The sequence below is a fragment of the Nelusetta ayraudi genome, unplaced genomic scaffold, assembly GCF_046127955.1.
Source record: "Nelusetta ayraudi isolate G7.1 ecotype Tasmania unplaced genomic scaffold, CSIRO-AGI_Nayr_v1 ptg000071l, whole genome shotgun sequence".
Lineage (NCBI taxonomy): Eukaryota > Metazoa > Chordata > Actinopteri > Tetraodontiformes > Monacanthidae > Nelusetta > Nelusetta ayraudi.
Window position 1 is genome coordinate 1968687 of NW_027466121.1, and position 24381 is coordinate 1993067.

General features: G+C 43.5%; 2 protein-coding genes across 2 annotated transcripts; both read right to left on the minus strand.

Moving 5' to 3' along the window:
• Positions 1–8235: 8235 nt before the first annotated feature.
• On the minus strand, positions 8236–16947 carry LOC142899200 (uncharacterized). The gene is made up of 9 exons (XM_076042683.1): positions 16606–16947; positions 16339–16425; positions 15805–15881; positions 15494–15617; positions 12595–12794; positions 10805–11083; positions 10357–10524; positions 9065–9301; positions 8236–8843 (listed from the first exon to the last, which is right to left on the minus strand). The coding sequence occupies exons 1-9, from the start codon at positions 16665–16667 to the stop codon at positions 8806–8808; spliced, it is 1272 nt and encodes a 423-aa protein (XP_075898798.1). The 5' UTR covers positions 16668–16947; the 3' UTR covers positions 8236–8805.
• A 621-nt stretch (positions 16948–17568) lies between these two features.
• b3gnt9 (UDP-GlcNAc:betaGal beta-1,3-N-acetylglucosaminyltransferase 9) lies at positions 17569–22995 on the minus strand. The gene is made up of 7 exons (XM_076042850.1): positions 22622–22995; positions 21519–21854; positions 21298–21417; positions 20292–20630; positions 19329–19570; positions 18873–19128; positions 17569–18790 (listed from the first exon to the last, which is right to left on the minus strand). Exons 2-7 carry the CDS (start codon positions 21624–21626, stop codon positions 18428–18430), a joined length of 1428 nt encoding a protein of 475 aa, XP_075898965.1. The 5' UTR covers positions 21627–21854; positions 22622–22995; the 3' UTR covers positions 17569–18427.
• Between the last annotated feature and the right edge of the window lie 1386 nt (positions 22996–24381).

Sequence of the window (24381 nt, forward strand, 5' to 3'; positions counted from 1 at the left end):
AATAGATTAGATCAAAGTTTGAAGTCTTGGCCAAGTCTTGCAGACGAACTTACGGATTGCGAGTTTACGTTCGTGGTTGTATGTTGGATGACTTTGTATATGATGAAGAGCGTGGAAACTGTCGAGCCTTCAAATGGCATATTACACTTGCAACAGCGCTACTACAGCACTACATACTGTGGTGTCTTGTAAATACGTAATTTGTTAAACTATGAGTCGTCCAGCCTTGTGGTCGCAAAAGAGTTAAACAACGATGACATATCCTGATACAACATAATCCATGATGAGAAGCAGTGTCTTTAGTCACGTGTGGCTGAGATGACACCCTGCAGACAAACTGCATGTTTTCCATGCACCGTCTCCCCATTTGTCCATTTATGATACGCCCAAACAAACATTTTCCTTTTCTCAGAATCTTAACTTCCCAGGTTTTAAACCTGGTACCCGGAGGTGAGAAGGTAGAACACCCTCCTCCCCACACCCTCACAAAGCGCTCATAATCATTGGCCCGTTGTGCCGCTTGCATGCCTCTCACAGGATACAGTTCATGTTATATTTATGCAGCCTAAAGCGCACTCTCTTCCTCCCTCACACTCCATCACTTTCTCCCTTTCGGCCGACCCGTCTCTCCATCTTCATTTCGCTCTTTCTTTGCCTCTTTGTCTCTCTCCTTCCTTCCACTTCTGGTCTTTTGCTGTGTTGAACCTTTGCCAACTCCGCCAGGTCTCCCCTTCTGCAGACAACAGTGTTCCATCTCGTTGCCTTTGCCCTAGATATCAGCTATTTTTATACGGAATAATTAGACACATAACTGATTTAAATACTGCAAAGCCATATTCTTTTGTCTTCACTTAGTGTGGGCTGATTGCATGAAACCAGGGGCACGTGTGTGTGTGTGTGTGTGTGTGTGTGTGTGTGTGTGTGTGTGTGTGTGTGTGTCTCACAGTAATTTACATTATGCATGCCAACAGAATGTAAAAGAGGAATGGAAGTAGAAGAGCATCCTTATTGCCTGATACTATAGCTACATTTAATGGTGTTAATTTGTGTGTGTGCGTGCGTGTGTGTGTGTGTGAGAGAGAGAGAGAGAGAGTGAGGTGTGCACTCATTATCTGAACCGAAGGTGAGAACGAGGGATAAAATTCAGGCTGCAGATGGTTACAAGGGAAATTTTCCGTTTTGTGCGTCCGTTAATCAGGTTGTTTGAGGGCAGTGTGTCTGCTGCAGGATCCCAGCAGTCTGGCATCTCTTAGGAAAACAACACATGGTGGCGATGATGGTGGTGATGATGATGATGGTGATGATGATGGTGGCCATTATGCTGCCGGTGATTATGATTTGGCAAAGGAGAACATTGACTTGATCCGGGAGATCCCGTCTAATCAAATCTTCCGGGGTTTCGCTGGTTTCTTTTCAAGGATAATGGTATCACTTGTTATAATTATCAGTTGCGGGGCGCTGGCAAGTGATGAAATAAATGTGACGTGATTGTTCTGCTAAAATTGGTTGTATTGTGCTGTAATTTTCAAGCGATCCATTTTCCGCTGGCAACCAGCTTGAAACACTTTTAGCCAGCTTTTAAATGTCTTGTAAAGTCCAACTGTGTTACATGGTATTAATGTGTATATGTAAAACGTTATTTAAGATGGCCAAATTTTGATGTTTCCTGTTAATTTGTTGTTATTATTAGTTGATAACTAATAACTACTATCTTTTAATTAGTGTGTGTCTTGGACCTGGTGTGTCTGTATTGGGCTGGGCCACCTGCAACCTGTTAAACCCTGTGTCGTACTTGCCTTGTGAGGCTGCCGTTGTTGAGTTTGTTTGTTGACCTCATGTTTTAAGTTCAAAGTGCAGAGCTTGAGTTAGCTTTTATGGACTAGTTGATTTTTGACAGTAAATTAAGTTTTTGCTTTACACTCCTGGTGTTCTTGTTTAGCCTAACTGCTCGGTCCCTAACACACTGTGAACGTGTACACTTATTGCAGTGGTTCTCAAACATTCTCTGTCACGCCCCACCTTGGAGGAAGAAAAGTTTTTCATCCGCCCCAAATTTGCCATGGCTGTGTCTTGAGGGATCCCAATGAACCTGCAAGTGGTCCCATGTCTCTAGGACAAAGTTGACTTTTGACCCCATAGAGTTGCATGGCATTAGGGTTAGCGATAAGGCTGCAATTAGGGTTACTGCTGGAACTAGGGTTAGGGTTTCGGGGTTCCTCATGGGCTAGAAGCCCCAAATTTGACGTGGCTGTGTCTTGAGGGATCCTGATGAACCTTCAAGTGGCCCCATGTCTCTAGGATAAAGTTGGCTTTTCACCCCATAGACTTGCATGGCATTGGTAAGAAAGTGTCGTCCTTCGAGAGTGAACAGCAACTGATCCAAATTGTCAAAAAATAACTCCTGTTCCTTAGTGGCTAAAACGTTCCGTAAAAATACCTTCAAAACAAACTGTTGCTCAAACAACACCCCACTCAAAAATCCATTATTTTCAAACAGCCAATCACAGCCAATCACAGTAGTGGTTTAGTTTTGTTAAATGCTCGCTGTGCGCTGTGTGCTCATGTCGCAGTTATTCAACGCTCCTTCTCAGGTGCAGTAGTTGTTCCAGTTTGGCTGTAATCTGTTGGACCAGCGCATTAACACGCTTCAGCTCCTTTTCCTGTGTGCGCTCACAGCGTCCATGGCTCGCAGCTGTACAATGTTCCCTGTATGCTGCAGTCTCGGGCTCTGGAGCTACGTGCGACACCATGTGCCGTGGCTGCATGTTTTGCCTATTGATGACAGGAGTTCCGTATATCCGTGTTTCCTGCTCTACCTCAGGAAGCCACATGCAGCCTGCTAAGCATCAGTAGTCGCCGATGATCAATCTGTGCTGCAGCAGGGTTAACAATGGCTGCCCTGCCACCTACTGGAGGGCTACTACATTACTCCATTATGGTTCCAGATGAACGGTTCAATTTTTGGATTGTAAATCACATGATTTAGATAGCTCTCAGATTGGCTAGGACTCATTTGGTACGGCCTCCTGGACTTCTAGACAGAAATCCTAAGGTTTTGTGTCCTGGCCATCTGCCAGTGGCGCTGATACTGTCCCAGTCTGAGCTTTTGCTCAGGCTTTCTGGTTTTCCTGATTGTTTTTGAACATGCTAATTCAGCAACGGTGAAGCCCCTCAGTAAATTTAATCTTTATGTTCAATCAACTCAAGTATTGAAAATAAACAGATACATTATGCATAAGCTGATAATTGCCAGCCAATCTTAGCCAACTGGTGGACTTAGTTGTCATACTAAGACAAAACCACAGCTGCCAAGAGATATTCGCTGTGACTAACATTGTTCGGAGTACCAAAGTGTTCAAAATAAAGAAAATAATTTTAGGGGGAAAAATTTGACCAATACCACGTCCTTTAAATGCGAGTCAACTGGATAGCAACAAAAAACAAACCGGGATTTCTCTTTTGTCGAATGCCAACGCTGAATTTCTTGTGCGGCTAAAGGGATTACAGAATCACTTGTTTGGTGTTGAAGAAAGCTGGATTATTTATTTTTTTGTGGGGGGTGGGGGGTGGGGGGGAGCTCTGGATGCACTTATATTCCTGAGTGTGTCACAATCCCTTAAGGTCCTGCCTGCTCCAGCCTTGAGGGGCTGAAACAGCGGCAGTGTGACAACACAATGGCATAAACCGCACAGACCCTCTTTTCATTTTCTTTCTTTCCTCAAAATCCTCACGTCTTGTCTGAAGCGCTTGGCTCAAGCCACGTTTTTCTCCCTCGACGACCCCCTCTCTCTCTCTCTCTCTCTCTCTCCCTCTCTCTCTGCGGGGAACCCACCCGCTTCCTCCCAATTTCTATCCACCTAAGCAGAATAGAGACCCCATTAAAGAACACCATTAGTGCCAGGTTGCCTTTTTTTTTGTTGTTGTTTCGTTTCGTCTTGGTGTTCTCGGAAGAAAGAGGAAATGTTATCTGCGGTGGACAAACTTAACCCAATTAAGATCTGTTGGGGCGCCGGGGGCCTGGCTCGGGACACAGCTGGGACCAGCAGCTTGCCAAGCGGGCACGCGGCCAGCCAGTCAGCCAGGCAAGTGAGCGAGTAGCCAGCCGCCCACTCGGCCCGGCCGAGCGAGCCACTCAAAAGAGTCCAGCAAACCAAACCAGCTGCCCACTCAGGGCACCCACCAGCCTGGCAGTGAGACAGATAACCAGCCAGTAAAGCCGCCCTGTTGTTCCGTCTTGAGACCAGCCTCTCCGGCAGCAAACCATTTAATTGGATAAAGGGAGCATTCCTTTCTTCTGCACGCCACAATGTAATCGTGAAATTATAATTGAAATGTGAAAATAATTGTGAAAGTGTATTTTTCGGTGAACCCGTGGAAGAAAAAAAAAAGTGTCAGGTGTGTGTTGGGACTGTCTTCCTAAGGGGCTGTCTACATAAACACGGGTATTTTCAAAACCATGGGTTTATCTGCATGGTTTGGCCTTCCGTTCACACGTGACCGCAGCTGTAGGCTCCTGAAATGGTAGTTTTTTGTTGTTGTTTTTTTTTGTATCCAGAGTTCAAGAAGTCCGGTTACAGCGGTTGTGTGTGTACAGGAAAAAACCGAGGAAAACCGCAACAATCTATTCTTGGCTTTGGTAAACGTCACATTGTGCGACGGTCAACCAAAAGGTGTAATGGGGCTCGTGGATGGGACCAGCCGACTGAGTTGCCGCTATTATGAAGGGGTTAGCTAAAGCCGAGAGTAGAGAATAGAGCGCACCCAATTGATCCAAGGACAAAAGCCCAGTTGCCAAACTGCAAATGTGAATTCAGACTAACACACTCCATACATGAAAGCGCACTTGCCACACACGCACACGCGCAGGCAGGCAGGCACTCACACACGGTGGCATTTTTCAAAATCATCAAACCTTCCTCCCCCGGTGCCACACCTCACACTGGCAGACACACAAACACGCTCACCCCACGACTCGCACACAAGTGCCAGATACACACTCCGACAGCCAAACATGTTGATAATTAGAGCCTTGTTATTGGAAGGTGTTATGACAACAATTAACACCCTAATGTGCGCACGCACGCACGTCCATGTGTGCACGCGCACGCGACGGCGATTAGAGGGGAGTCTCGAGCAAAACTGTGTGCGCCCTCGCGCGAGCCTGCGCGCCGGTTTCACGCGGCGCCAGTTGGAGAGTGAGTCGTGCGCGCGTCCCATTAATTCTGCCAGGCGGGGCCTCGCGCGCGTACGCACACACACACACACACACACACACACACACACACACCCAGCAAGGGCCCCGTGTAACAATGAAACGGTTTCCCAGTTTGATGAAGTTCCTGCGAATTCTGACACACTGACAGCAGGAAGAGTCGAAGTGATAGATTCTGATTGATATCCAGTAGGGAGCAGATATGGGGAGGAAAGGTGTGGAGGGCGGTGGCGGCGGTGGGAGAGGGGCAGGGGGAGGCGGGGTGTGGGTGTGGGTGTTGCGCCGGGGGAGGGGGTCGGAGGGTGGAGGAGGTTGGGAGCAGCAGGCGGAAGAAGATGGAGCAGCGGGGGAGGTGGGCGAAGTTGGCTGCACAGCCGGACCGCCGCGCACGGAATGACAGGGGTGGAGAGACTTCATTTAATTGTGCGTTTCTGATCATTTGTGTGCAAGCGCAGGCTTGAAAGTGTCGGGCGTGTGTGTGTGTGTGTGTGTGTGTGTGTGTGTGTGTGTGTGTGTGTGTGTGTGTGTGTGTGTGTGTGTGTGTCGACGTTGAGGAAGATTGAAATCCAGTGAGTGGGTGCAGGAAAGAATGGGACCGAAATGGAAGGAAGAGGATAGGATAGGCAAGGTGGTGAGAAGAAAATAGACCTGTGGCAACCAAAGGAAGTGAGCGGAACATTGATGGGGCACCTGCAGTTGTGACCAACGTGCACCAAAGCAGCTAAAGTTTGACACCTAGATGGCACAAATATGCTCATTGTTTAAGTGAATTTATTTCAGTTAGAGACAATCTAAAGTTGTTGTTTTTTTTCAGGCCACCACAAAAGTTTAGCAAAGCCTCGTGCAGCAGCTCTGGCACACGGGTCGCAGTTCTGTCCAGCCACGTGCAAAAGGACTCACACAGGTCCTGGAAGAATCAACACTTTTTCAGACCGCCTTTCAGTCACCCATGAGCCTACACATGCAGTGTGCAGTACATGCTTTCTTGCAGGTTTTCTGAGTTGCTTCTCTTTTAAAGGGGCAGAAATGACCGGCATTTACCTTTGACCTTTATGAGTGCCTCACAAAAATCCCATATAAAATCCCCATAAGTGACAGCTTAAAGCAGATATTGCTTGTTGAGTCAAGCGGCAGATGGATTTTCATTTTAGACATTTTAGCAGAACACGAGCATGGTGACAAGAACAGACGCTTGGGCGGTGTTACACATGACCAGTCTGTGTGACCATTTTAGCAAACAAACACTATCATAGCAGTGAAATAAAGGCATTTTTTTTTTATCACATCTCTATTGCCAACATTCCCATAGAAGATAGAAAAATACTCAAGTGAAACACTTATGTGATTTCAAAATACTTGACCACCAACAGTATTGTTCAACCCACAAACAGCTCTGGCTCACGTGTGCGTGTGTGTGGGCTGGTGTAATGAGGTGGAGACAGTTGTCCATTACACCCTGGGTTGATGGGCCACTCACAGCGATACTCCCACAGCTGGAGCAGAAGCGGGGAAGAGGCACTGACAACGAGGCAACATGCAGCCGCACTCATTCTGGTACTTAATGTTATTGATTGTCATTTAAAAAAAACAACAACAAAAAAACAACTTTATTTACAGATAACTAATTTTGGACCTGTTCGGACATTTATTAAAATAACATTTTTCATTTAAAGGTTTTGTTACACAGCTGTATTACTGCATATACTGTATATGTGTGTATATAAAAATGAAATAACAGAAACTGTAATAAAATTTAGTATTATTATTAATAATAGTAAATGTGAATTCTGGAATGTGAAATAAGAATTAAAAGTTTTACCCCATAGACGCCTGGAACTTGGCGTAGGTCTGGTAGAATTTTAAAAAGCTAAATTAAAAATTGTCATCATACTATGATGTTATGATGGTATTATATACTAAATATTAAAAATGGCATAAACTGGAAACAAGAGCTAGTCAATATTGCCCTCTAGTGTTTTAAAGACTAAATGTCAGTGGACTGCCGTTCCATTTCTTTAATAAATAAATAAATAAATCTTTTACAATGCATTATTTACCTACCAGGATAGTGATGATTCTTTTTTTAACGGAGAAACATTACAGCAACAAGAGTTCTTGTCAGTGTAGCTGCTTCAGGTCAAAAAGCAAAACCTGACAATGGCCTAAATGTGTCTCACATACACATACAGGGATTCATGTAATGTAAATGTTTTTCGTGCTTGATGACATCTTAATTTCTCCCATTTATTCATTTAATTAAAAATATCAACGCTTCTCCTGCCCTAAGGGTCGTACAGCCTGTCAATGCTGTCTTTCTTGGGGTGAAGGCAAAGTTACACTCTGGAACAGCCACAAGTTTGTCGGAGGGGGGCGGGGGGGGGACACGTCGAGAGCAAACAACTGTTTGCCCTGACACAACTTAGCCTAATTAGCCAAATGGCCAAAACAGTGGGAGGAAGCCAAACAAACAGAGTCGGGGAGATCACAGAGACTCCACACAGGAAGAGGGCCCCAGGTTTTTGTTTGTTTTAACTCATTACACGCGGGCAAAACAGCAGTAGCCATACAGCAGACCGTAAATGCAGGGACAGTCAGGACACCCCTGAGATCGCTCGGTCTCATTTGTTGTGCTGTATAAACGCAACTCAAAAAATGAAAATTGTTTTTTATTCAGATAAATTTCAAAATCAAAGGTTTCTGTGAGGAGCAAGGAACAAACGTGTGTCTCTTGCAGTTTTTGCTTTCATTCATAAACAATAAGGTTTGTGTGACTTAAACCTAGCTAAGCTAGCTCTTTACAAAACATGAATCGCATACTATCCTGCTGTACACTGCAACAGAAGCCCGCTTCATATCCGGCCCGTCGGAACCATTATTCATAGCAGCTTTTTTTTTTTTAAGGAATCCAAAGTTTCGTTTTCTTGGTATGAGGCTCGTGGTGAAACACGGTAGGGGGCTGTGTGGGGTGGGGAAAGGATTTGTTTTAACATGCAAATCAAGTCAGATTCATCCAACACATTGAGTCAGCCCGCTCCCTCGTATATTTGACAAAAGAAACATGAAACATAAATAGAGCAAAACAAGAAAACAAGTGATGCAATCTAACTTTTAGATTTGAAGCGTCTTACAATAGGAGCACCATCTTGAAATACTGTACAGCAGGAAATACACTTGGCATTGTTAGAAAAAATAATAATAATTACAAATAGTCTTGTCTTTTAATCTGCTTCAGACCAACTATTTGAAAAGCAAAGTAAAGAATTTCTGAAGGGGTGCAATCATAAAATGATTAATTGTTAAAAAAAAAAAAAAAAAAAAAATCCACATCTTTTGTCAGCTGTCCATAACTTAAATTCTTAATCAAAATATATTTCATCCAACAGAAAATGTCCCATTTATTTTCTTTCCTTTTTTTTTTTTTTTTTTTAAATGGATGGTAGGGGGAGAAGTGGGGAATACAGAGTGGGTGGGTGGGTGGGTTGGGGATTATTCACTATGGGGCAACGCATGGGGGCTTCCTTTCCACAGTTACATTACAACTTTAAACACAGCTGGCTGTCACTATGATGTGCACGTATCCTTGCTGCAGGCTTTTAATGTCGAGGTCCACCCGGTCTTGGAAGAAGGGGACCTAAACACACAGAAAGGAAAAAAAAAACATGTATTTAAAAATTAAGTTTAAAGAAACATTTGTTCCCAACATTTTCAGGAAAGCGTTTTGATGTAGGGATTTTAACTAATCAGCCAATGACCTTCAATTCCTCATAGTCAATCGCTTTGTTCGATCTTAAAAAAAAAAAAGAAAAAAAGATGTAAAATACATGAGTTGATTTGAGGGTAGCAGGAACCCACCAGGAGAAGCGAGGAGGGGCAGGCGAGCGCTCTTGAGCGATGGCGGGGCTCCCCTCAGGCCCCTGGAACCTGGGTGGAAGGGCGGCGCCGTGTGTAGTAAAGGCCCGCGAGAACTGGACGGGCCGCTGTGGGAAATGTGGGACGACAGAGGGCCTCGCATGTTTGGGCCCCCTAATGACGAACTGGTTGGTCGGTGCAGCGACAGCAGCGGAGGAGGCTTGGTTTTGGGACACGAGCCTTCAAAGGGAATCATGGCGACAACAAGGACAAAAGAGTGAATTTGTGATGTTGTGTACTGTGCGAGTATTTCCTCTCACAATCTTTGTGTAAATAATGATGACAGTATAGAAAGTGTAGGAAGTCCTCCCACCATAATGGCAAACCAGCCGTGTTGTGATTACAAGTTTTATCTGTACTGATGGCAAAAAACTTTTGCCGGTAATTCACAGGTGTGATAAATTGCACCAAGCATCGATATCTGATATTGCATGGCTGGTGTTAAAATGCATTTGCCCTCCAGTGTCGGAGGAATGTAAAAATATCACACACAAGATAATTATTTCACACATACAGGGGGGTGGGGGGAAAGACCCGAATACACCCAAGTCTGCGTAAACCAGTGGTTCTCAAACTTTCTCTGTCACGCCCACCTTAGGAGGAAGAAAATTTTTCATGCCTCCCACCCCAAAAAATAATTGGGGACTAGAAGCCCCAAATTTGACGTGGCTGTGTCTTGAGGGATCCCGATGAACCTGCAAGTGGTCCCATGTCTCTAGGACAAAGTTGACCTTTGACCCCATAGACTTGCATGGCATTAGGGCCGTGGTTCTCAAACTTTCTCTGTCACGCCCCACCTTGGAGGAAGAAAATTTTTCATGCCCCAACAACAAAGAACAGTGGCCACCGCCGGACTCCTGAATTATTCTTTTCGTCCCTGTCAAATATTTGTCCATACTGGGTACCTGAGCAGCGTTTTTCTTAGCTACAACCTACTGAACCCTTTTTGTTAATTGTTCCGCCGTGGAAAAAGTTCAGACGTGAAAACATTATTTCCCCCTCCCGCCCCGTCTCCCTCCCGCCCGGTGTTCCACGCCCCCCCAGACATGACTCTGTGTCCCCCAAGGGGGAGCGCACCATCCACTTTGAGAAACACTGGCGTAAACTGTGTGTGGGACAAATTCTTTACACAAAGCTTGATTGATATTAACTACATTTCTTGATAAATTTGACCGAATAAAGGAGAAATAGAAAAAGACAAATCATTCAGCTCGGGGTTAATACTGTAATCTGACCTGGAGAAGGCAAGAGTGGAGCTCGTGAAGGTGTAGGGTGGTCCACCACACCACCCCCGACCCCTAGCGTCGACTGAGGTTGCGAGGGGCCGGGTGGAGTAGGAAGCAAAGGGGGTGGTTTCCCTAGTCCTGGAGGTAGCATGTAACCTCTCTCCCCCTCTTTGGCGGCTGAAGAGACAAATACAAATATTACAGAACCAGAAAACAAGCAGAAGAGCCACAGCCCACGCAACCAAGGAAGATAAAGGAAAGGAGTGAGCACTTTGGAACACAGCGAAGATACCAAATCTTGTAGGTACTCTGAGTTTTAATGTGTTTCTGAAGCAAAAGGTTAGACCCGGTGGGGACCAACGGGGAACCAATTGGAACGTTGTAAACACAGTAAGAAAACTAGGACAAGACAAAGCCATTGTCCACTGATCAAGACGCGTTTAACAGGCTCGCCTACCTTGTAAATGGCTCTGTCTGGAGCGGACATAGTCAGCAATGGTCTCCAACTCCTCGGGGTAAAGATGCACACCCTCGGCCAAGAGCATGAGGAGTGGGCGGGTTTCACAAGGAACACTGTGGCGCTCAATCTTCTCGCGTTCCAGGAAGTCGTCGAGCAGCTGCGAGGCCTGCGCTGCAATGTCTGCAGGGTCCCTGGGCGGGCGCTCTTTGCTTAGCCCGTGACTGTACTCAGCCACGACAAAATCCATGGCCTGGTCTTTGGGCATGTTGCGATGGACTGGGAGGGAAACAGTCACGTTAATAAGGAGTTGCTGTTTAAATATTATATTATTTAAATGTATCTACCGAGTCCGATTTTGTCTTAATGAATTTTTGGGAATCCTAAAATATTTAACACATTTAAATGCTGTGAGATTTTTTTTTTATTGTTGGTTTGGAAATAGCTTAAGGATGTGTACATTTTCAACTTTCTTGCCGTTGGATTGTGTTTGGTAGGACTGCTCGGTCTTGTTCTAAATTTGCACTGAGACAGGTAATTAAAAAGAACAAAGGAAACATTTCAGAGGCTTTGTGGATTTCAGTCATTTCATTACATGTGAGCGTTGGAATCATATAATTATGGACGAGGCAGTCTAAAAAAACATGTATTTAGGCCAACATGGAGAGTGAAGTAAAGCGGGAGTATAGAACAACTGATGCAATTTTTGTTTACATTTTGTGCACTTTAGTGATTTGTGTTATTCCAATTTCTTTGTACACTGGATTATTTAGAGAACATATCTTTCAAATGGATATGACATAAACCTGCGGTAGTTTGACAGCAATACATGATAATTAGGATTAATTAGGTTTATGAGATGATGTCGTAATCCTTTGAAAATATGATATACTCATTTGCGTTTAGTTTCATAGCTTTGGCACAATGGGACCATACATCAAATTTGTGAGTGGCAGCCAACAGATCCTCCACGTGACTGAAGCACTCTTGTGTCAACTAGAACTGGACGGGCCAGTGTAACTCATTTCCTACTCCTTTAACTGCATTACTTTGTGTTTTGATTCAATTATAACATTGTTCTACCTCAGCCAAATAGGCAAATTCTCAGCTAAAACTTTAAGGCAATAGGAAAATTCACCCTCTTTTCATGGCAAAATTATGGCCCAAGCTATGAAAAAAAAAAACATTTGAGATAACAGATTTTATTTATTTATTTATTTACTTATTTATTTATTACTCAGGAAGGTATACTCAAGTAAACAATCCTGACTGACTTTATATGAACATTAAAATTAAAAACTAAGTACACAAGATATTAAAAGGTAAAATATGATTCCAGCGTTGCTTGCTACATTTTGTTTTAACATGGAGATAATAGGTGTTGTGTTGTTGTTGTTTTTTTCATTTTATCAATGAATACAATTGGTCCTGTATTTCTAATGGCTTAGTACATTCACATGCAAGGCTTCCAACACTATTTTTTTGACTATTTGAATTGTGTACAAACAGCAGTCATTGGAAGTTCTGGTGAAATGTCTTCAATGTGTGTATGTGTCTTGTGTTTTTGTGTATATACAAATTTATTTTATGCTGAGGTTGGTGCAAAACTTGCACTTCAAACCTACCATGTTGTGTGATTTAGGTTGGGGGTTTTGTTTTCTTTCTTTCCGAAAGATATACTGGCCTTGCCCTTATTGGCTGGTGAGCTACATTAGACTTTGTATTAGGTAGCGACAAGAGGGTTTAAGTGGACTTGGCGACGCTGGAAGGTAAGAGGGGTAGGGACTTACTTTTGAGGGATTCTGAGAATATGATAACAGTGCAGGAGGACAGAGCTACGTTTGTCTGCTCCACCAATATACAAAACGAGGAGCCATCTGCTCGGACATCCTGCAGAGCCCGGGTGAGGCCAGACTCCTCCTGAAGGTAGAGCATTTCCACTGACAGCCCGCGTTCCTGCAAACACTGGCTTAGCGATTTTGGGTAATCCCTTTGAGAGGAAGAAAAACACGTCGTTAACTTGGCATGTCGAGTGACTCAGCTGGCATAGAGAGAAACCTATATTAGATTAGTCAAATGGGACATAGGGGTATTTCTACATTAATAAAAGATATGCAGGCTTCTTCCTTTTCTTTTATCCCACATCCATATTGACCTAGTAAGGTATAATATGGCCTGGATATTCATGGCGCTCAACAGATGTATTAAAGGGTTGCACAGTTTGTTTTACATTAATGTGGTAGAAACAGATTCACGTGTAAAGGTAGACGAGATGGATTTTTTTCCCCGATATATATGTATTTATTCATTTATTTGAAGTAACGGTGCCACAGCATATATTTACTACAACACTGCATGAGCTTTCATTTGGAACATTTTGTAGTTGGTTGTTCATTGACATTCCAACAAATAAATGCAGTGTTTCGTTTCTCATATATAAAATGGACTAGTTTTAGTCCAAACATGTTTGTAATTAGGCCTTCCATGATAACCACATTACCATTTAATATAACTATATTGAAGCCTTAAAAAGCAAAGTGACTTATTCATAAACAATAGTAGAGATGTATTTTTAATTGTTTTTATTTTTGTGCGTGCATTTTATTCATGGTAGCAATTTATAATGAACATGTAATAATTATATATTTTTGAAAGTTTTGTACAATTTTTCTATGATAGATGTATTTAATTATTTCTAAAACTGATTTACTAGTTGGAAATACAGCTTTTGTTACCACTTCATATATAACATCTTAAAAAATGCCACAGTGAGTATATTTTTAAGCAGCCTGTGATTTATCCATTTCCACCTTCACCTCTACTGAAGCAACACTTTCAGCATAATGGCACTTAAATGTAGTTATCATAGCAGGCCTTTTTGTTTTGTAAAAATCTCATTCATTCATGTCAGAGCGAATGTGTTTCATGGTGCAGGAGACATGTAAACTTTTATGGGCTGACTTGTTATTGACCATTTGATATGTTTTTATTTCACTGTAAATGAGCAGGTGGAGAGAGGGGAAAAGTAACAATAGGCACAACCCGTTAAAGGCATTAAGTTGTACTTAAAATAGATAAGCTTTCTAGGGCACGTTCTTTTTTGAAATAACAGATAGGTCACCTGCTGGAAACCAGCACAGTCATGTTGCATAAAACCATGGTGACAGCACTGCATATAGCATGTCATCATTTTTGCATTTGCATCCGTGTGTGAGGGTATCCTGCTCTTAGTCCCAAAAATAAACGTAGACACAGTCAACCTATTTGGTGGAAGTTGGATATCAGTGGTGTTTTTGGAGCTCACACTGATATACTAATTGTATTTGCATAATAATTTTTTTTGTATTAAATCTTGGTCATTTTTGAGCTCAGTAAACATCACAAGAATTTCGCAATTGTGGAATCTGGCAATTTTTCAGAAAGTGTGGGATCGTGTTGTGTTGAAATCAATTCACACATGAAATGTGTATTTTCATTATGCAGACAAATTAAGATACAGCCACAACCTGGAAGATTTACTTTACATAATGTATCTTAAAATCAACATGCACACAGGTCGTTTAAGGCTCAACTTTTGTGTGTGTGTGTGTGTGTGTGTGTGTGTGTGTGTGTGTGTGTGTGTGTGTGTGTGTGTGTGTGTGCGCGCGCGTGTGTGAGTGAGTGAGTGAGTGAGTGAGTGAGTGAGTGACTGAGCGTGCGCGTGTTTGTGTCTTTAGAGGGATTGCATTCATTCATGTGTGTTAAATTTGCATCCTCTATATGGGGCTCTTTGCATCAACAGCCAGACATTCGGTACAGCAAACACACATCTCTGTAACGTCTCAGAAACACCATCAGTTAGCTATCAGATGTCAAAAGAGATTTCCTTAAATATGTATACAGTAATAAAGATCAGGATTGTAAGATAATAATGAAAAATAATACATTTATAATAATAAGCAGCCAGCCAGAGAATACCATTTCTGTTGTTGACTAGTTCGGCATTCGTCTATTTTGTCCTTCTATCAAATAGTGAGTGTTGAACAAAAAGCGGTGCACAGACGGGTCTGTGGTACTCGCACATGACATGGGGCTGCGCAACATTCGGAAAACATGCAGTCTGCAATAAGCGTCTTGAGTGTCGTGCGGACACAAAACTTTATCAATTACATGGAAAAATTATTCTTTAACGTTTTTCTGTCTTTCCCTCAACCACATTACATTGACTGTACACTTACCTGCGTGTGTTTAAAGATCCCAGTTATTAACCTTAGCCACTTGCACATACATTAGCAGTGACCGTTTAAGGTTGCAAGACTTCCCAAATACGTATGGTCCCATAAAGCATTGACGTATTGGATATTACATACAACTTGCTGTTGTTCAACGATCTATTTTATGACACATCAATCACACAATCCTTTCCTAACATTGAGGTATAACAGCATGCAATGAAGCTTGAAGCTAATGGGGACAGTTTCAAAATAAATGATCTAAGGCTAGTTTAACTAACATGTGGACGTAGCCGGTGGCTGAGAAATGCCACTAAGGCTCTGCAAACTAGATATGACAGGCATTACATCTCCTACACTACGCAATGAAATGTCTTGGTTTCTTTGCAACCCCAGGTATCTATGACTGACACTCTGCAAGTAAGGTGTAAAAGCAGCTGCAAATAGCCCATTTTCAAATGTAAACGTTTGTACTCACATGCATTCGTTGGTGATGGAGATGATCACACAGTCGGCTGCTTTCCTTTCCTCCTGTACAAGTTTGTAAAACTTCTGATACAGAGCTTTTCGTTTGTCCGCTGGAGTGCTACCCTCTGGCTTAGCTGGAGTAAGAAGACGCGGGAGTCCAAAGAAAATAAAAGTGGGCAGAAGGATGGTTTAACAAAAATAAATAAATACATAAATAAATAAATAAATAAATAAATAAAAGAGTGTAAAAATATTTGAATAATCACAACAGGTAAAACGCTTTAAAAAAAAAAAAAAAAAAAAAAAAAGTTTAATTCTCACCAGTTGACTGATGCTTGTAGGGCTCATACTGGACTACACTTCCACTGTAGTTTTGCATTTGCTCTAGTTCTTCATAGCTACAAGGAAGTGAGGTGAAGCAGAATTAGCCTTATCAAATTCTTACATGCGCTAACATGAATAACTGTTTACCAAATTTGTTTTTTTTTATGTTACAATGCTGTTAAAAGGACATGATTAAAAATATAGCTTTATTACATTACAAGATAATTAATAGAAAAATGAATACACAAGTGATTTAATGATTTAGATTTAATTTCATTAATGTTGGCCGCGATTATTTTAATTTTTTTCCATCACTGTCAAAATTTGAATGCGGAAGTTCTGATTTTGAACATCAAAGAACATCAGAAAAATTATTTGGAATGCAGAATGTGTTTATAGAAATACTGTTGCCAGGTACGAGGAGGAACAAAACTTCAAATAGATTCGCATTCAAACATTCACTTATTGACCTAATACTTAATACACGACATACGGATTAAAAACGAATCGCAACGCATGTGAAGCTGTTACCTATCCAAGGCATCCTTGCGCTCCTCCGCTGTGTCCTCTCTGGTAGGATAGGGCGCTGCTCGCCGGAACAAACGAAGCTGTTGTGCGCTGCAGAACACATACAAACGACTTAAGATAATGCTTACAATGCAGTAACGTTGATAATGTCTGACGATCGGGTTCCCGAACGTGCAAGACGCGTCCGTTTTGTGTTCTCCTTTAACTGCTACCTTGCTTTCTTAGCCCATTAGCCACGGCCGAACTAACTACCGGGAACTCACAGCTTACCTTCCATTAGGATTAGCCATGGCTCGCCGAGCCACCGCAGAGGACTTCGCCCAGGACGACATTTTATCCGCACCGCAGAAAATAAAGCACTTCTCCTAAAAATAACTACAGAAAAATGAATTAAATATGCCAACTCGAGTCAAAGAGCAGAAGGCGAATGTGGAATGGTTTTCTTCTTCGTCGTCGTCTCCTTATTCTTCTTCGCGAATTTTTTTGTTTGGTTTTTTTAATTTCGGTTGGCATCTGGCGTGAAGGCGCAGTAGCGCCACCTACTGCGTTGGAATATGAAGGCGGCTTCTCCTCCTTCTTCGTCTTCTTCTTCTTCTTCTTCTCCTTCTTCTTCTTCTTCTTCTTCTTCTTCTTCTAAGACATCAGTACCGCCTCCTCTCCCTATTTCTTCTTTCTTCACTTGGACACGCTTTTGAGTAAATGAGTAAATCTCCTCACAGATTTACACGAGTTCTATGAATTGGAGCCAGTGTCAGTATCCATTTTTCACAAGTACTCAAGTCTTTCTATTTGCCTCCTCATTTACGAATTGGCAAGACTTTCTGGGAGTAACTTTGTGCCAACTGTTAAACAAGTTTGAATTATCACCCCACAATCCTTTAAAATAAAACATCAGTCGAGAACTTCTGCCAATGTTTACCAGCATGCATGCAAACCTTCCCCCACAGCTGTCTCGATTAAAGTGGCAGACAGGCAAACAATTGAGTCATGCTGCCGGGCCGTAAAAAAAAAAATAAAATGGACCAGCTGACATCCAGAAACACTAAAACTGCGAGAGACACGGATTTCATTTGAGAACATGAGCCAGTGTTGGAATGATCGTGTCGAGTCAAAATGTTTGTGTGCAGCAATTTTAGCAGATGAAAGAAATTCTGTAAAATGTTACAAAAAAAAAAAAAAAAAATCCCCATCTGATTACGCGACAGTAAATGAACTCACCTGAAAAATCAACTGTCAAATTTATTAACGTTTTTACGAGGAAGCAGACAAACATCATCGGCAAGACATTAAGTGTGTGTTTTGCTCACATTAAGGGATCGGCACTTCATGGGAACAAATCATCCACATTCACTCTTCTCTGTAACACAAATGACTCATTTTCAGGATTCGGAGAAGTGACTTGTGCAAGTCTTGGAGCAGGTCCACGTGAACTTCTTTTAAAGTGATTTGCAACTGTTTTTGTGTGCTCTCTAGTGCCAGCTGGTCCCAACTGTGCAGCTGGTTTTCATTCGCCTTTCATCTGTTGTTCCTCCAGGGAAAAGATGATGTGACCGTTGTCCATTTGCTATCGACGCGAGAGGGGGGGAAAAAAGAGACACAACTCCACTTACGGTTAACCAGCAAAAATGAGTCGTCTCTCCGTTGACGCACTCAGTCAAGCGCCAACTCACAAGCACATAAGGTTTTAAGTGCTAACCTTTGGTTATTTTGTCACCAGCGAGGAATTCACCTTGTTTCCATGCATGACGATGACTTTAAGTCTTACCACAGTCCTTTGGTGGAAATTAAGGTCGCCGTGTGATTTTTTTTTTTTTTTTTTTCTTTTTTAACAAACAGTGTGACAACACACAGATGGGCTCGGATGGCAAAAGTCAACGTTTTCTCTTCTGAGGCTTCTCTTCTGAGGCATGTTTGGCCTTTGCCAACTCATTTCCCCAAGAGATCAAATCTGCCAGCTTGGATATGGTCTCGTATGGGCTCAGCCGTGCAACTGAACACATCACAGGCCTTCGAGTTGGGACACAGATCCCGCTTCATCACCACTTCCTACCTGCTTGGAGCCCTTGCAGATTCCACTCCACCCAGCAGAGAATCACTCGTGTGAGACAAAGACCCGCTTCTCACCGTAGTCCGTCGCCGCAATTTCTGTCGCCGCATTTTCTGTTGCAACCACCCCGTCCCGCCACCTGAATGGCCAGGATGTCGGCCTGGTTCTGTTGTGGCAGCTCAGTTGGGGGTCATGCAGTAGGTTCCACATGAGCCAAATCTGAGGGACACTGAGGCTGTGAACGACCATGAGTTCTCGGTAGAAACAGGGGTCGAACGTCTGAAGGTTCGGGGCAGCTGACGGGCGGGAGATCCCGAAGGTCCTGAATCCCTGGTGGCGCAACGGCTTGACGCCAATCAGCTGGAGGCACATTCCCAAAAAGACGTCATCGATGGGGAACAACTCCACCTGTGCGGAAAAGTACGACTCTACTTGCATTTGTTCTTAACAGGAAAGATCAAAAAGAAATGTACCTCGAGATCTGTGTTACCTGTTGACAGGCAGAGCTGAGTCTCAGGGCAGTATGTCCTGACATGACAAACCCTCCACCTCCAGCATAGTTTGGGTACAAACCCACTCCATACATATATTCTGGCACGTAGTACTTGGAACTACGCCGGCGAATGGGTTTAGCGTTGACAATTATGTCACCGACAAACAAATCCTTGTCTGGTGTCTGGCCATGTAGCATCTCAAGTATATTCTCAACGTTGACGTAAACATCTGCATCGCCCTTAAAGATAAACCTGTAAAAGACAGGAGGGAAGAAACAGATCAGGTGTGGGGTCCACTCCCAAAGAAAGCGTTAATCAAGTGTTGATTGTTAGTTTGAAATTCCCATTGTGTTAGCTGTAGCAGTGAGAGAGTGAAAGAATGTCAACTGTTTCCCGATCTCCCACTTGATCTCCCTTTGGTGCTTAGTGGGTGACCGCTGAGAAACACCTACTTGACACGGGGACAGCTGTCGTTGACCCACTTCAAAAAATGCGTTTCCTTCAGTGTTAGGTTGAAGAAAGTGTCGTCGAAATCCCAAAGTAGAATGTCATGAAAGGTTTGACTCTCGTAGGTCAAGAGGCGATCCCACAGAGGCAGTGCAGTGCGATTCCTCGGCACCCCCAGCAAGAAAACGGTACGGATGGACAAACCGTTTCGGAAAAGACCCTCTTTGCCCCACGTTCGTCTCACCACCTACGAGAAACGAAGGCAAAGAGTTGTACTTCCATCCAGACACGCAGAAACCTTTTATGTACAGAGCAAAGTAGTGGAGACAACACAGTATTTCTTTATGTCAGTGGTTGTGGTTTTTAGCATTAGCATAAAATACGTACATACACATGACTTTTAAATACCAACATGTCTTTGAAAGCAATAAAGCAGTGTGGGGGAGTAACGAGTTACATGTAACGTCGTTATGTAATTTAAATGACAAAATAAAGAAAATTGTAATCAGTTACATTACAGATTACATTGATTTTGCTGATTTAAAGGTTTTGCTACCCTGATTTTGTGTCTCAGAATGATCTCACAGTGAAAATACATACTCAACATTTGACTGTCAGGTCTAAACAGTTGAGAACATTTTTTCACAATTTAGAAAATTAATCAATGAAAATGTAATCAAATGCACTTAGTTACAATAAAGTCATTGATAAAGTAATTGAAATAGTTACCATTACATTTTCAATAGAGTAACTCGTAACTGTAACCAATTGTGTTTGCAAGTAATCCTCCCAACGCTGTTTATTAGTATTTGATTTAAAAAAAAAAATGTCAATACCAAACACAAATGATCAGATTAACCTTGTTCCACTGCATTGAACATTAAGAAGACATTCTTGTTTGCTGTGGAAATGGCAAATAAATGGAAAATTAAATATTGGAATATTAACAAGGCCCAAATGAAAGTTACCTGACGCTTGTCAAAATCTGCCGCTACAGATTTCACTGCGATGAGCATGTAGGGAGCAGCAGTAGCAGCACCTTCACTTCCTCCTTGTGGTCCCTCTCCCTCTGCTCCCCCCAGGAGACATTTCTCTGGCTGGTCTATGAGCAGGTTGAAGTCTCTGTTGTCTTTCTCCAGCAAATAGCTCTTGAAATCAAAGGGTGGCAACGTGGGCAGCGGCTTGCCCGTAGGTTTGACATATTTCCTTCGCTGCTTGGATTTTGTTTTGGCTTTGGCTTGATTTTTAGGTTTGGACTGGGGTTTGCAGGTGGGACGTCCACGCGGCGCAGAGCTGGACAGAACGGGCTAACGAAGAGAAACGGCATGATGACACTGATTCAACTCTTTTCCAAGTTAGCAGTACGCTAAACAAAAATTCTACCCCTCAACAGGCAAAGAGACACTGGTGTGGTTGGCCTCTGGAACGCAGCAATGCCAAACATCTGGGAAGCTGATGCTGCCATGCCACATGAACCACCGAAGAACCTTTGTGACAAAACAACTTTAGTCTCTGTCTTCAAAGGGGTCCTATTATCAAAAATTGACTTTTTGGGTTACTGGCTCGCCAAACGAACACACCACGTACGGAAATGAAATGAGCTGACGGGATCCCCGACTTTCTAAGTCACAAGTCGAGCTAATTATCGTAGCAACGCCTCTGTACACTTCTGTGTGAATGCGGGAGAGGGCATCACTGTATGAGAGCTAGTAGTCATCTTCCCCACTGGCCAGTGCTAGTAGTGAACGACTGGCCAAACTCAACAGTTTAAGCCATTTGATTTGTAAGACCTGTACAGCTCCAACTAGGAGTTTTTTTTGTTTTTTGTTTTTTTTTACCTAACATGACCACCAACATTAATTTATTGTATCTAGAAATGGTCATAATAGGGCCCCTTTGTCTGCGCTCAGCAAGTAGACATACAGTAATAATTACACAGCTCGTAATAGTTCATTGGAACAGATCAGATCGTACCCGTGGAGAATCTCTGCCTTCTTTGGTCCGACCGGTGCCCAGCAGGGTCCTGCTGGAACTGGTAGAGCCATGGAAATCCAGCTTTAGCGCAGGCGTGTCCCAGTCAGCGTAGAGGACCATCTGGAGACGCGAGAGTGATCGGGACGGGCGTGAGATTAGAGGGAGAGGTGATTTTTTTTTTTGTTGAACTTATCCTCGATCTGGAGCGATTTCAGCCTAACCTGGCGGGCGTAGAGCAGGAGACAGAAGAGCACCAGGAGCAGCATGGTGCACATCACGTCTCCCTTCACGTGGAGAGCCCTCCTCATGCTTGCAATCTTCCTCAGCATTTTCTGTAAATCGCAGGAGAAGGCAGCAACAATGAGGCGCTGCGCTTCAATCCAGTCCACCTTCTTCTCAAGATTTGTCGCTGTTTGGCTGCCACTCGCCAGTCTCACCCGTTTGCATCGGAGCTAAAAAGTTGCCCTTAACTACTTGGCTCCCTGTTGTGTCTCACTGGCATCAGTGGATTTCTGCCGTCATCCTCCTCCTGCCCAACAGCACCAGCGGGTGGAGGCCTGTGCAAAATTAGTGGTAGTTGGGAAAGGCGGTAAAGAACAGAGAGACACTAGAATCGCAGTTGTGAGGTTGTCGTGTCCTTGGCCGCTGAGCCTCTCTGCAGCCTTGTCAGCAAAAATGCAGCGCGTTTTTCATCAGTGTTGGCTGTTACCACAAAAATCCTTCACGGAACCATAATTCCACACAGAACTTTCCTCTGGAAACATTACAAGTTCACAATTCAGCAAAGCAAAGACAGCTTTGCTCCTTTATTTGTTTGTTTTAACCTCCATTTCCATCCTGTTTCCAAGCAGTTGCATCGGTCAACTTTTTTTTTTTTGTTGCCCACGCATCCATCTATTCAACTCGCTCCCAACCACAACCCAATGAACTCGAAAGCGGCAACAAAACGGTGTTCGCTGGCAGGCGGCAAAGAGAAAAGTTGGGTCTGTAACCCCATCACAGGAGCGCATCTGCGGTGGGAGGGTCGTCTTATGTAAGCGCGCACTTGAGTTCGCTACTCTTTGAAAAGGACAACGTGTACTCGAGTTTGCGTAAAAGGAGAAAGACCCAGAGTGAAGTAGCGTGGAACCAGAGACAAGAAGTCCCAGGAGTGTCACTGCTGGCCGGGTTCTGCCCTGCAGTGCACTGGAGCGCAACACGGAGCGAACCAGACCACCAGCAGGAGACCCGAAACTACAACGCACGATTAAACGTGCACCCGCAGACGTTGGTGGAATGTTGCTGGGTGTTTTTGCGCGCGTTGCGCATGCATTCGTAAACTCACCAGGCGATGCGGAGTTGACGCAACACATCTCAGCCTCGCGGTCCGTTACCTGCCGCCCAGCCCAGCTCAGCTCAGCACGGCTCGGCTCGGCATTGAAAGTGTGCGGAACACACAGAGAGAACCTGAACGCAGCATCCTCCGCCTTCAGTCTGGACACGTGACCCCGGAGAGGAGCGGAACAAGTCGTAGCCAGATGCCAGCACGGCAACCGGAGCAGACGGCGGAAGGAGGTGGGGAGGGAGCCTGGGGGGGAGGAGAGGAGAGGAGAGGGTGGGGTCAGAGGTCAGGGGGTGGCACACGGGTGTGTCTCCGTCCTCTGAGGCCTCTGTTCCAGCCAGTGTGCCATACCAGCAAGATTTGGTATCGATCCAATAACACTGGGGTGTCAAAATTGAAAACTTGGACAAAGTCTGAGGCCAATATTGGTATTTGTTTAAAAAAAAAAAAAAAATCTTCCTCCAGATCAAGCAGCAGCAGTTCTGCGTGTGTTCCACTCCGACCGCATGAGCTCATGAGAGAACATGTGTTCAGAGGCCAACAGAATGAGCTGCACTAAACGTGATAAACGACTGCAACCTGGACCAGTTGCAGAAGATGGAGGAGGGGCCGGGAGGACTATAACAGTGAACAATCTGGATGAAAAAAAAAAAATCCAGCTCGAGCCATCGGCGTGAGCCTTCTGCATGTAAAAGATTTATATCAGACAGACATGGACTGAATTAACATTCTTAAAATGATATGCAGCGTTGCATTTAAGGGGAGAAGTGCGGGTGGAGGGGGAGGTGTCTTCTCAAGCTTTTTTTTTATGTGTTACAAATGTACATGAATAAAAGAATGAACAACATTTTTCAAAGGTTTTTCCTCTAACCATCACTTTATTTTTGCAAGGATCCAAACTTTCCAGGAAAAAAATTCTAAATGAGTTTATCTTGACTTTCAGGTGCCAAACATGTGAGCCTGCATGGGAAACCACAGCTCTCCAAACCATCAACCCCTTGCTGTCTCACACACTGCAACTGCATTGGTTTTCTCTTATTTTCACACGATTAGCCCTCAAACAGCTTCTGTTATTGCAACAATAATTGCAAATAGGCTCACTGTTATCATTCAGCAGTGACTGAGCTTGTAACTTGTAAAGATGGTGTACAAGTTCTGGCCTTGATTGAACTTTTTTGTTATTTCCCTTGTTAATTAGTTCATCAGTTGGCCACAATTCGCATGGTAGAAATGTTCTTCAGTCTGTACAAATGAAAAACACGAGGTTTTATTATTAATCTCTTTTGAGATGCTGACAGTCAAGGCTGATGTGAGGTCAATCTCCACTGATATTTTACATTGACTCTTTGTGTCAACGCCGCGAAAACTCAACAACTTGTCCAGAGTGAACCTCACCTTGGTCTAAAACTAGCTGGGACAAGCTTCAGGTCTTGAGTGAGAGTTAGAAAATTATGGATGAGACGGTATTTTATCATCCTATACATGATTGATTGATTATTTCGCTTTGGGTTTGGACCCTGCATTTTTTGCAATACGCAATGCAGTGTTTTGTATTTTGTTACACTGCCACCTAGTGGAGAGCCCAACTAAACAAATTAATAAAAAAGCAGGAGAAAATGTTACAGAAGCCCCAAATTTGACGTGGCTGTGTCTTGAGGGATCCCGATGAAGTTAGCGATAAGGCTGCAATTAGGGTTAGGGTTAGGGTTACTGCTGGAATTAGGGTTAGGCTTTCGGGGTTCCTCATGGGCTAGAAGCCCCAT

Coding starts and splice junctions, on each gene's coding strand:
- LOC142899200 (XM_076042683.1), bottom strand. CDS start 16,667: ATGTCGTCCTGGGCGAAGTCCTCTGCGGTGGCTCGGCGAGCCATGGCT. Junction 12,795..15,493: donor TCCATCACCAACGAATGCAT/GTGAGTACAAAC, acceptor TTCCTCTCAAAG/GGATTACCCAAAATCGCTAA. Junction 10,525..10,804: donor CAGACAGAGCCATTTACAAG/GTAGGCGAGCCT, acceptor TTGTCTCTTCAG/CCGCCAAAGAGGGGGAGAGA.
- b3gnt9 (XM_076042850.1), bottom strand. CDS start 21,626: ATGCTGAGGAAGATTGCAAGCATGAGGAGGGCTCTCCACGTGAAGGGA. Junction 19,129..19,328: donor GACAGCTGTCCCCGTGTCAA/GTAGGTGTTTCT, acceptor TGTCTTTTACAG/GTTTATCTTTAAGGGCGATG. Junction 18,791..18,872: donor TCAGCTCTGCCTGTCAACAG/GTAACACAGATC, acceptor TTTTCCGCACAG/GTGGAGTTGTTCCCCATCGA.